Genomic DNA, 12868 nt, shown 5'->3' on the forward strand with positions numbered 1-12868 from the left:
TGGACATTTTATAAATACTGTTATTTAAAAAAACAAAACCAACCAACCAACCAAAACCACACATACATTTGGCCCTGGGGCTGGAAGGAGTGGTAGAACCCCTGGCCATGTCGGGCAGGAACAGGCACTGATGCTGGAAGGTAAAGGCCCTGCCCTCTGCCACCCAGGCTGTGTCCACCAGCCTGTTGCTCTTCTGTGGAGATCTCGTCTCACATTTTATCTACTGCATCACCCACCCCACCACGCTCTGGGGCTGAGGACAAGGAAGGACTGCACTAGTTGTCCAGGAAAGGGGGCCCTTGAACACCAACAGCAACCTCGACAGGTGCCAACAATGGTGGGTCGGGGTGGGGTTACTTTAAGAAAAGTGGACACGGACCCGGCTGAGGAAGAGTCTGGGGCAGACAGTGTAGGTGACCTAAAAGCAGAGAACAGCCTGCGGGTCACTGGTGGTCATCCAGCTGCTGCAGGAGTGTCCGCCTCCGCCTCTCCAGCTCACCTTCACTTAGCTCACTTTCCGACGTGTCCCAGCCCGTCTGTGGGCGCAAAGGCACGGGTGACCACACGCCTCCACCAAGCCAGAGGCCTCGGCAGCGCTGAACGGCGTGGGGCTGGGCACCTGCCTCTCACCTTCTCCTTCTTGATCCTGAAGCCTGGAGAGCGGTTGGGGGGCTCTGCCCGCCGAAGCTCCCTGTCTCTGTCTCTGTCCCTGTCCTTGTCCTGTTCCTGTTCTTTATCGTCGCTCTCTTTGCCAGCTTTCTCCTCAGGATCTGTCTCACTCTCAGGACTGTTCTGTAAAAGCCCGGAGCTCTGCTTGTTAGTCCCTGTGAGGGTGCAGTAGATCTCACACAATAGCAAGGCTTGAACAGCTCCTCTACTCACCGACTTATGTCTTCTCTTCTTATTTTTCTTTTTTGGTTTCTTGATTTTCCGAAGGCCATGATCTAGAAATGGGAAAAATCCCTAGGAAAGGAGTGTTCATCGCTTTCCTTCCATCTCCTAACGTCTTGCAGGGCCAGAGAGAGGAAGTTCCTATTCTTTCATGGGATCAGCTCTCCTATCTGCCTTCGGGGAGGCTGGGGCTGGCTCGCATAAGCGTCCTCTCCACCTGGGCCTGCCAGGTTCTACTCTTTGTCCCCAACCCTTGTCTAGTTCCCAGGCTCCAAGTAACTGCTTACCTGATCCAAGGAGGATACGAGAGGATGGGGAGCCCTGTCCACCAACAGCAGCACCCCCACTCTCAATCGAATCAAGTGAGGAAGAGAGCTCAGAGCCTGATTCCGAGGGGTTTCGCCGCCTCCGCTTGGGAGGCCGAAGAGACGGCGGGGGCAGCTCCTCTTCCTCGGACTCGGAGCCCTGGGCAGATGAGCAGACTCTGAGCACCCCGGCACTGGTCAGCACAGGTGGTCTCTGACCTCCAGAGGCCCTCAAGCCTGGGGATTGTGGGCAGAGAGGAGGATCCAGGGCCAAAGGAATCCTCCAGTCTCCCTCCGAGGGAAGTGACGGGGGAAACTGAAAAAAAGTACTGCTTATTTTTCCCCAAACAATCTAGCCTCACCCCACATCTCTCCAACCCAGAACTCACTGAAGGCGAGTGGGAGCGCTTGTGGTGGTGCTTCTTGCCCTTTTTGCCATGTTTTCGGCCTTTGTTGTGGAGATGCTGGCATTCCGTCTGGCAGAGGCAGAAGTGAGGGAGGCAATTGGGTTAGTATTTAAAAATCTGCTTCTGTCACCCTCTCTTAGGCTAGAGCCCTCTAAAAACCCCATTTGTCCTCACTAACCAGGGGATTGTGACCCCCAAGGGGTGAGAGGTCACTGAGGTCTCTCTCAAGCTGGCCTGGAGTTCAAGAGCCCTGCTCACCTCCAGCACCTGCAGGAATTCCCGGAAGAGCCGGATCCGCTCCGACTCCAGGGTGATCTGCTCAAAGGCTGGGTCACACACAAAGCGCTCACGGACCTTTAACGGGGAGAGCACTGCTGATGGGACCAGGTCTGGCCCAGTGAGGACACAGCCACTAGCACAGGGCAGGGGCAGGGCAGAGAAAGGGGGCTGAGCCGGCCCACAGCTGTGCTTATGACTGGGATGGGCCCCCAGTGGTTGAGAAGTACCGCTGCCCTCAGGGTCGAGGGGGTGATTTTTGGTGCCAGGCTGCAGTCCTGACCTCTTCCCAGGCAGTGCCCAGCTCCAGGGCAGGCACAGCCTGCCTCAGCATGCTTCGAAAGGCAGCTTCCCTGCGCCGCATCCTTCGTGCCTCCTCCTTCTCTCGCTCCCTCTCCCGGGCCTCTGCTTTTTCCAGCAGCTGAGGGTAAAAAGGACACTGAACACCATCACCAAAGGGGATGCTACCCAAACATACCTTAGCGGGTGGGATCCTGACCGGGGCAGTAAATGAGGAGTGCAAGAGAAAACTGAGCCCCAGCTCTAACCCTGACCCGCCCTGGCCAGCCAGGCCCCTCACACTATTGAAGGTCAGCTTGATGTTGCCTGCGTCCAGCGCAGCAGCCCTCTTGTCAAAGCTTATGACGTGGGCGAAGTCCTCAAAGGCTGTGTTCACCTCCACACAGAAGCCCCGGTCCTGTGGGTACAACAGTGCAAGAAGCTGAGGGTACCACTGCCTGAGCCCCAAAGCTGGGCAGAGGGGCTGGACTGAGATGCCCAGAAAGCCACCTGGTCCCAGAAGAAAATCCACAGCTTGAACCATGCCTTTGAAACCAAGCTGTCCTGTCCTCATCAAATGGAAGCACTCATACCTCCCTTAGTTTAGCCACAGGGAGCTGGGGGGTTGGCTGCAGGCTGAGGGGGGCAAGGTTTCAGTATTCTCCACGACGTCATCCTTTTGCTTCTCCATCCCTGTCTGACTGACACCAAGGCCATAAAGCTCACTTGTTTCTTTGACTCAGAGTGGGCTCAGCAGTGCTTCCAGGCATTCTCAGCATCTACTCGGGGTCTCCACCCTTCATCCTTTGGCTTTACGCTGTCTACCCGGGACCAGGGCTTTCCTGATTGCTTACTCAGGACCAAGGTTAGTGCTTCACACATGTTATCTCACAGCAATCTAAGTTTAAGTCCTATTCCCCTAATTTTATGAAGAAGAAACTAAGGTTTAGAGAAATCAGAGCAGTTGGTCAAGATTTCAGAGCCAATAAATGGATGTACACAAATATCGATCATAGATTTTTCTAGCACCAAAGCTCCATGCTTCTTGCATCACACATTCACACTCGACTTCTTATTCCATGGAAAAAAAGAAAGTTATCGGTGTACAACTTCCCACCATTACAACTGCTCACATTCTCCAGCCACACCCCAGTGAGATGGAGGCTCAGAAGTTACCTAATTTGGCCCAAGATGACACAGGGCTAAGTGGAATAACTGGAGTCTGAAGCCTCCTGACCTTTGAGACTGGCTGTCCCCACTCAACTGGGCACAAGCCTCGATCCCTTTCATTCTCACACAGCTAAGCCTGCCTGTGGCCTTCCTGCTCATGTACGGACTCCTTTCCAAGAGCACTGCCTCCACCAACACTCCTCAGTCCTTCTCCTCAGACACAGTGCTCCCCTCTTCCTCCCTCCCTCACTATCAGTCTCATCCTCATCAGGGTCAGTCACATCTCCTCTCTTCAAGCACAAACCTCACTGAATGTAGAATATCCTTTCCATCCTGTTCATAACCTTTCTCAACAACCTCTGCCTCTTCCCTTTTGGAAGAGGGGAATAAACATGTAACATGTGGAGAACCTCCAATAAGCAGGAATTTTATTAAATCCTTATGTGCATCTAAAGACTTCTCCAAAGGAGAACCCAGGGATTGGGAATGAGAATTTGGCAATGACAAGTCTGACCAAAGACAACTCTCTAAAATTGACAGGACACTCTTAACCTCTCAACAAGAAAAAGGCAAACATCCCAATTACCAATGGGAAGAGAACAATGACATAATGGCTGTAAGAGTGGGTTCAAGTGTATCAGATGAGAACGGTAGGGGATTGGGCAAGGCTTAGACCCACTATACATGGGGTTGCTATGAGTCGTGGCCATCTCAACAGCACCTACAAAGGTGGTCAACAAAGATAGAAAGAAATACCATTAGCTGTTAGATACAAATTTAAGAAAATAATGAGTTATAATCTTACTATGATCTATCAACAATCTGCATTATGAGATGACACAACCCTGCTTGCTGAAAATGAGGACCTGAAGCGCCTGCTGCAGAGGGTCAAGGACTGTAGCCTCCAATATGGCTTGAGGCTCAATGTCAAGAGGACAAAGATTCTCACCACTGGGCCAACAGGAAGCATCAGGATAGATGGTGAAGAGATTGAGATTGTTCACAGCTTTAGTTTGTTTGGCTCCACCGTCAACACTCTTGGCACCAGTGGCCAGGAAATTAAAAGGCGCATTGCCATGGGAAAGTCTGTTAGGGACATATCCAAAGTACTGAAGAGCAATGGTGTCTCTCTGGAGACTAAGGTGCATCTGATACAGGCCATGGTCTTTGCAATCACTTGTTATGCATCAGAGAGTTGGACAATGACCAAGGAGGACAAAAGGAGAATTGATGCCTTTGAGCTGTGGTGCTGGAGAAGAGTATGGAGAGTACCATGGCCTGCTAGGAAAACAAACAGATTCATCCTGGAAAGGGTTAAACCAGGTGGCTCTTTGGAGGCAAGGATTCTAAGGCTCCGTCTAACATACTTTGGACATGCTGTAAAAAGAGACCAGTCCTTGGAGAAGGACATCATGCTGGGGAGGGTGGAAGGACAGTGCAGGAGGGGAAGGCCCTTTATGAGGTGGATTGATTCGGTGACTGGGGTTATCGGGATGGGAGTGTCAGAGACAGTGCGATTGGCACAAGACATGAATCGCAAGCGACTTGACGGCACATAACAATAACAATCTTACTCCAGCAATAAGGTTGTTTATGTAGCATCAAGTTGGGACAGACCGAGGATTTTCAAGGTAGTAAATCTCAAAGTTGTCCATATTTCTTCCACAGAACCACAATGCCTTTGGGTTGGCAGCACAACTCTTTACCAGTAAGCCACCAGAGCTCCCTCCAGCAACAACAGCAGTGTTTACTAAGACAGCAAATAACAAATGCTGGCAAAGGTACGGAGCTACTGGAATTCTCATACACTGTTGGTGGGAATGTAAGATGGTGCTACCACTAAGGAATGCAGTCTGCTGCTTCCTTACAAAGACTGGAATAGAAACGCCATTTGACCCAGCAATTCCACTACTAGGTATCTACCCCAAAGGACTAAGAGCCCTGACACAAACTGATATGCATACATCTGTGTTTCTGCAGTATTATCTACAAAGAGTTAAAAACAATCCAAGTATCCACCAAAGGGGCAAATGGCTAAACAAACACAATGAGAGCTTTATGCATCACTGTAAAGCAAACAGGAATTCGTAAAATACTGCACAACGTGGATGACTCAAGAACAAATTATGCTCAGAATGAGTGACAACAGTCAGTCATAAAAGGAGAATTATGGTCTAAGAACAGTATTATAAAAAGCTAGGGAATGGTGCAACCACTGTGGAAGGCAGTATGGCACTTTCTCAAAAAGTTGCAAATACAGATACCATTTGACCCAACAATTCCACTACTGGGAATATACCCCAAAGAGACCATAACTGACATCCAAGCAGATATATGCACACCCATGTTTATCACGGCTTTGTTCAAAATAGCAAGGAGTTGGAAACAACCTAAGTGCCCATCAACAAACAAATGGGTAGAGAAGCTAGGGTATATCCACACAATGGAATACTACACTGCATTGAAAAACAAGGAACTCATGCAGTATTATTCAAAATGGGTGACCCTGGAGGACTTTATGCTGAGTGAAATATCTCAGTCACAAAAAGGACAAATACTGCATAGTGCCACTGTTGTAAAACAGGACTGACATCGGTGTTGGGGGAGACTGAAAAAGATGGGTTCAATAATGTATACTGCATTGAAACAGATGAGGGCGAAAACTGTTTAAAAGGGATATGTAATCAGGTCTTTTTGTCATGATGAGAGTCCAGAGCAAAGGCTGCACAATGGAGTGGACTTGGGGGGAGGGGTTGTAAACAATGAAAGAATTTTTCTTTTTATTTTTCCAAGAGAGTAGTGTACTAGGGGGGAGGGTTGGGAGGGGAGAAAAGTACAACAATGAATGAATGGAAATCCAAAGTCTCTGTAAATTTTCATTGAAATTAATAATAAATTAAAAAAAATAAAAGCTAAGGAAATGCTGACACACAGAATCCATCTGGGAGGGTTAACAGTGATGGGAAGGGAAAGAGAGGCAAGCAAACACTAAAAAAATCAAAGGTGGGTGCAGAAAAATTTTGGCATGAAATTCACTAAAATCTTAAAAAAGGCATTTTACAAAATGTTTTTTAATTCTCTCCACCTTGCACGTAGACTATTCTCATTTCATGTATGCAGAAACAGGTTTAGAAAAAGGACTGTCTCAGAGCAAATAAACAGCAAGGGGTTAGTTATCTGACTCCTGGCTGCCCTACTCTAACCACTTCAGGGATACTGCTCCCCCAAAGGACTGACATTCTAACAGTCAGATCCAAGGGTCCTGGTATCAGTCCTTACTCATTAGGCCTCAAGCCTCTGTTACCTCAACACACCTCTCAGAGATGCAGAGTGATCTCCCTCAGACCTGTCATCTCTTCTTGCATGTATATGTTTCCTTGAACACAGTGTTTAGCCCTGTTTCTCTGCCCAATCGACCTACTGCCCACCTCCCTCTTCTTTCAGAGCCTTACTAGAATGACACTTCACAGGCACTTCAAATTCTGCATTTCTCAAGAGAATTCACATCCCATGAACCAGTGTGCCACTCCACGGACCCCCTCAGTGCATCTTCAGTTTTGGAGTTACTCCACATTCAAAGCTCTTTATTACCCTCTGAGGGAGAGGCACTTTCACAGTCCAGCTGGGTAGTGGGAAGCCAGAGGGACTCCTGGGCTCCTCTGTCATCGAAAGGCAGGAGCTCAAAGGGCAAGTGGGGAGAGGAGCTCTCTATAGGAGCTCTTTTCTTGTGTGGCATGGAGAGGACTCAGCCCCTACATGGTCTGAGCAGTACCAGCTTCCCAATGGCTAAAAGTTGGCTACTGCATAAAATGTGACCATCCAGGACTAGATGTTCTCATTTTATAAAATTCTACTGCGAACAGCATCTGCTTGATCCCTTCTGTCCCAAGGAAGCATTTAAGAATTCCCAAAATGATATTCCTATTTTCTTCAGACCTGGTCCTCATACTTAACCCTGATCAATCAATGAATCATCGATGCCACTATCCACACCTGCTGGCTTCAAAGCATTCCTTTTCTTCAATTTCACAAAACAACAAGCCAACACCACCATTCAGAGATTTTAGATGTGTTTTAAAAAAATTTTTTTTCTATAAAGAGCTCATGTAGATCCTCAATATAAAATTTTCTTTTTCTCATTTTTGTTGGGCTGCAAATGACTCACAGCTGACCCTCCATGGAGTTTCCAAAGCTCTAACTTGCACAGGAGATTGCCCACCTTGCTTCCGTGGAGCTGCTGGTGGATTCGAACTGCCAGAAAAGCATGGCCTTTGGGTAAGGAGTACAATGCCTTATGGACTACACCACCAGAGTTCCCTCAATGTGGACCAGCGAGCTGCTATTCCCAGAGCTGTCCTACGTGGTCCTGCTCCACTCAATGCCCCTTCCTTGTCCCAAGGCACCTCTGAGGAAACCTAGGTTGTCAACAGTGTGGGGCCCAGAACTCCCTCCCCATCTGCCATCCCTACCGTCCATGCCTGACTCATCTCCCACCTGGAATTCTGCAACAACTTCCTGACTGGCTGCTCTGCTCAGACTCTCCTAGTTTTTGAAAACGTTCCAAACCTAGTAGCCCCAGCAGCTGGGGAGAGGCCTGAAGAGTGCAGAAGGCGGCAACGCAAAGCTTACAGTCTTTAATCACCTGCTAGCAAAACTTTTAGTTCCAAAAACTGTCTTCCTTCCACCATAATTAACCTCTAAGGACATAAGTGCTCCCTCCCCCCACCGTAGGTCTGAGAGGATTACTCTACTTATGACAGGTGGTTTATCTAAAATACCCATCTGATCACATCATTCCCTGGGTCTTTGACACTTAAAACATAAAATTCTGCATTTCCTACTTTAGCAGTCAGGGCGTTTACATCCAGGGCTCTATTCCCAAACTGGTGGACATGGTTATAGAGAACTGAATAAACCACAAGATTAATGTGATAGATTAAAAATATCTAACAATAAGTAACTTTTAAGTATTTAATTTCTAGCAAACAAGCAGAAATAATGATAATAACATGCACAACTTGCATAAATTGTTAAGTCAAAATGTTTTCTTTGCAATGGGACACTTTTAGATATATTCCTAGACTTCACTTCAGATACCAAGTTACTCTCCTCTGAAATTAAGTATATACTGGGGGGGGGGGGAAATGCTTCTTTTTTTGAGATAAATCCAGAGGCTCAGAATGATTAAGTGGCCTGCCTAAGGTCACACAGTGAGTAAGTGGGGAAGTTAGACCTTACTCTGGGCAATTTGGCTCATCAGATGTACTATAATGTTCTTCACCTCCACAAAAATATATGCTTCCTTTTCATTTTACCTCTGGAAACACAAACCTCTTAGTTTATCACTTGGTTACTCATTTTCTTCCCTTTGATAAACACAGATATTAGGATGGAGATACTTTGTATTTATTCTAATTTGTATTTGACAATACAAACGGCACATGGCAGATGACACATGCCAGGATGCAACATAGACCTGCAAGGCCCAGGAGAACAGCCCTTCCAAAACGGCACTGGCGCTTCAGCCTGAGCTCGGCAGACACCTCGGAAAACCACCCAGGGTACCTCAAGAGCCCAAGTTCACCAGAGAATATTAAAGTAGTCCATTTTTTATGTGAAATGTATGGATTTGAAAATGTTAGTAATGAATTCCAAGCTATTCTAAAATACCCTACAGATGAGCAAGAACAGGCTACCAGCTTATATAGGCTGTGCTTCATGCTCCACACTCACCTAGCACTTTGTACCCCCTTGCCCCAGCTCCTTAGGCCAGAACGCCCCACCCTCCTCTACCTGCTCATTCTGAAAGGTGCCATTCAAAGGTCGGATCTGATCTCCATCTCTGTAACGATCTGCCCCACTGCATGACTGCTTTAATATCTATCGTCCTCCTAGACTGTGAGCTCCTTATGGGAAGAAGCTATCTTACTCATTTGCCAGTACATGGTGAAAAGGAGCCCTAGTGGCACAATGGATAAAGTGCTTGACTGCTAACTAAAAGATCAGTGGTTCCAAACTAACAGGTATTCAAAGGAAGAAAGATGTGGCAGCTGCTGCATCCATAAAGATCACAGCTTTGGAAAACCTACAGAACAATTTTACCTGGTCCTATAGGGATGTAAGTTAGAATCAACTTGAGGGGAATAGGTTTTCTGTTATGTGTCTGGTAAAGCAGTATTTTGCAATATCCCTGCACAACAGGATTTATTGGGAGTCCCACCCATAGTGGACTCTGCACCCTGCTTTCATCCACAAATAACCCCAGGTCTCCCTCACCTTAAGAATGTCCTTAATGATCTTCTTCTCATCATGGAAGCGTGCCTTCAACTCCTCCACATAGAACTTGAACAAGTCAAGAGGGGTGGAGCCTGCAGAGGAGGGAGGGATGGGGGCCTGGCGGGCGGCAGCTTCCCAAGGCCCAGGGTGGGGTCGAGGACAGGACCAGGGAGTGGGGGTGTAGAGAGGCCAGCGGGACAGGAAGCCAGGCCAGAGAAGGGAGCGTCTGGCTGCCTTACCCGGCTGGCCCAGCATGTTGGCAAAGCGGACATCAGTGCTGACCGCGGGGTAGAGCTCCATCCAGGTGGACATAGAGTGCAGCTGCCCTGTCTCATGCAGCTCATCCAGGAAGGTCTGGGCAGGAAGAGGTCAATTAGAAGAGAGAAGAGTCAAAGATATGGAGGGAAGTAGAAACAGGGCAATCCAGATGAGAATTATGCAGGCAAGAGAGGCCTCAGTGATGAGACACTGATGGGGAGTCAAGGAGCAATATGAAAAGAAAGACTACCAATTCAGAAAGAGACAGGTGAGAAAATTTTAAAAAGCCAACCTGACATTGCCTCAAAAAGCTGATCACAGAAATTCCATATGACCCAGCTATTCTACTGCTTGGAATATACCCCAAGAAAATTGGAACTGAGACACAAAAAGAGACTTGTATACCAATGTTTACAACAGCATCATTCACTCTCGCAAGTACATGGAAACAGCCCAGATGTCCAACTATCGAATGGACTGAGAAACTGTGGTACACTCACATGATGCAATGCTATGCAGCATGCAGGAGCAATGATTTTGAAAATCACTACATAACTTGTGAGGGACTGGAGAGTGCTAAGTGAACTAACTCATTCTCACAAGGACAATACTTCTTTAGACCATTACCGTGAAAATAGAGAACTAGTAAAATGTGTATGAGGATCCAAGTGGAGGAAGGGCAGGGGGTAATCACAGGGTCAAACAATTCGATGGGTAGAGTGAGGGGTGGGTAAAGGAAATGGAAAAGATCTGGAGTGAAAAACAATGTATACAGACTTTGAAAGCAAACTAGTATAAAATAATTTTATTTTAAAAAAAAATATGCCAGCCTGAGAGGCAAAGATACTTGTCACCTTCAAGTAGGAAGATAAAGCTTTATCTGATTGGGTCCCCAGACTAACAGCAATAAATGCAGGCTGACTGCTAAACAGCGATTCTAGAGAGCCCTCTACTGGTGACTCCTAGGTGATGCAGAATCCTCGTCTACAGCAGCACGGGGAGAGAACTCCCAGGGCACGGAGAGAGCTAGAGACAGAACAAGTGGCCATGCTCTGGGCAACACGAGCAGCCATCCAGAAGGACGGCTATGATACCTGGAAGGCCTCCCGGTTCTTGCGCTGCTGGCGCCGCTCCCGGAGCCGGGCCCGTTCCCGCTCCTCCTCTTCCTCCCTCTCCAAAGCTCGTATATGTTCCTCAAAGCAGATCAGTGCATCTTCCTTGTCCATGTCTACCACAGGGAGGAGGTTCAGATAGGCCATCCCAGCAGGACATTGATTAGAACCCCAGGAACCCCAGTGCTCCAAGGATGCCAGGGACATTGGGAGCAGCGGAAACAGGGGAGCAGGCTCCACAGAGCACCAGAATCAGGTGGTGCTGAGAGGAAATCACGAATTTCATGAGAAGAAATAAACAGGTATTCAACTTTTTCAGGGAGTAATCTCAGTTACTGGAAGTCTTCATACGAAGCCAGTTATCTCATAGCCTGAGGCTTCAACTCTCATGGAATCAAATTTTGATGCAATTTTTGAAAGTAAATTTCTGGCATCAGTTTTTACAGGCCAACAACAGCTTCTTAGAACATATGTTAAGGCTACATAAGTTACAGAAATCACCATTATCTCAGGTCTTCTGATTCCTGTCCCAGGCTCCTCCTCCAAGGGCACATTGTGTCTAAGGTCAACAAGTAAAGCCCAGAGGAATGAAATCCCCCGGAGAAGAGCAGGGTGAATGCTGGAGGACTCCTGGGACATCCGGGAAAGTAGGAGGGTAAGAATGTATGTGGGAAAAGGGAAGGCAGGTGGGAGTAGAGGTTCAGGCTTACTCTGCAGTTGATGGTCCTGGGCAAAGCTGGGGTTATCCATGAGGTACTGCTGGGCCTGAGACCATGTGGTTTGGAAGTTGACACTGCTCATCCCATCCAGGATGCTCTTCAGGGCCTGGATGTTGCGGCGTCGCAACTGCTTAGCTTGTTCCTAGGAGGCCACGGGATTGGGGTGAGGCAGGTGAGCCGGAGAGAACTACTCTAGGCACAGGAGGAAGTAGGGAAAGGATGACTGCTGAAAAACTCCATGAAAGGCAGACTCAAGACTTTCATGCCCCTAGAAGAGGACAGGGAGCATGGCCAACAGACCAGCTTCCCGACCCAGGCTCCTTTCTGCTCTCCTCCACCTAGGCTTGTAGGCCCAAAGCAGAAATGGGAAAGCGGGTGTGCAAATAAGTGGTCTATGAATCAGGAGCTGAAGGAGAAAATGACCAGGGGCCCTGAGAAAGCAAATGCATGCGACGTAGCCTGAAGGACCCAGCCCAGTGACCATTACCTTCTCTTTCTTGGCCAGGAAGAAGAGAACATCATCATAGACCTCTTTTCGATCTCTCTCGGGGACCACAGCCCAGACCTCCAGCTCCCCAAAGGTCTGTTCTGCCCGCCTGCGGAGTACACGGACATGCAGCACACGGGGCAGTCAGGCTGAGAACAGTGATTCTGGGCTGTGGGTTCTCAGGCTCCCGAGGTCCACCCTGGCCCAGCTCCTGACCGGTAGCGGGTAGTAGAGGTCATGCGTTCGTGCTGCTCCAGGAAATGCTGCAGGGTCTGCTTAGCCTCCTTGGCCCTTAGCCGGGCCTCCTCCTTCTCCTCTTTCTCCCGCTGTGCCTTATAGGCATTGAATGCCTGTTTTTTTTCACTCAGTTTGGGCAAGGCACTGGGGTGGAAAAGATGGGAGTGGGATGGGTTCAGAACGAATGCGCTTAAACTAAGTTGCACAGCCCATGATAACATGGAATCAGGGGGCATGTGGGGATGGGGCTCCACCGAGCTGAGTTAGGCTCCAGGCATGGGCACAGCAGGGCTGCAGGGGCTCCAAGGGTACAGGGAAGTAGGACAGATCCCTGGGATGAGGTAAGAGGTAGTGAGGGAGGACTCTCAAGTCACAGGCCCCTGTTGTATTCAGTTCCTTCTTTCCCAAATTAATTCAATTCCATTCCATCTATTCAACAAGCATTTATTGA

At 48.3% G+C, this 12868-nt stretch overlaps 1 protein-coding gene across 1 annotated transcript in view; it reads right to left on the reverse strand.

Moving 5' to 3' along the window:
* The window catches only part of PRPF40B (PRP40 pre-mRNA processing factor 40 homolog B (S. cerevisiae)), a 23059-nt gene continuing 10191 nt past the window's right edge, over nucleotides 1-12868 (reverse strand). The window contains exons 13-26 of the mRNA XM_006900258.1: nucleotides 12397-12561; nucleotides 12181-12289; nucleotides 11685-11835; nucleotides 10957-11090; nucleotides 9844-9958; nucleotides 9605-9696; nucleotides 2460-2576; nucleotides 2163-2300; nucleotides 1862-1957; nucleotides 1586-1672; nucleotides 1179-1356; nucleotides 883-944; nucleotides 631-792; nucleotides 1-536 (exon numbers count right to left, since the gene is read on the reverse strand). Of these exons, the coding sequence (XP_006900320.1) occupies nucleotides 444-536; nucleotides 631-792; nucleotides 883-944; nucleotides 1179-1356; nucleotides 1586-1672; nucleotides 1862-1957; nucleotides 2163-2300; nucleotides 2460-2576; nucleotides 9605-9696; nucleotides 9844-9958; nucleotides 10957-11090; nucleotides 11685-11835; nucleotides 12181-12289; nucleotides 12397-12561 (1699 nt within the window). The 3' untranslated portion in view covers nucleotides 1-443. The remainder of the gene's footprint in view (nucleotides 537-630; nucleotides 793-882; nucleotides 945-1178; nucleotides 1357-1585; nucleotides 1673-1861; nucleotides 1958-2162; nucleotides 2301-2459; nucleotides 2577-9604; nucleotides 9697-9843; nucleotides 9959-10956; nucleotides 11091-11684; nucleotides 11836-12180; nucleotides 12290-12396; nucleotides 12562-12868) is intronic.

The sequence above is a fragment of the Elephantulus edwardii genome, unplaced genomic scaffold, assembly GCF_000299155.1.
Source record: "Elephantulus edwardii isolate Elephantulus edwardi_28Jun2011 unplaced genomic scaffold, EleEdw1.0 scaffold00278, whole genome shotgun sequence".
Lineage (NCBI taxonomy): Eukaryota > Metazoa > Chordata > Mammalia > Macroscelidea > Macroscelididae > Elephantulus > Elephantulus edwardii.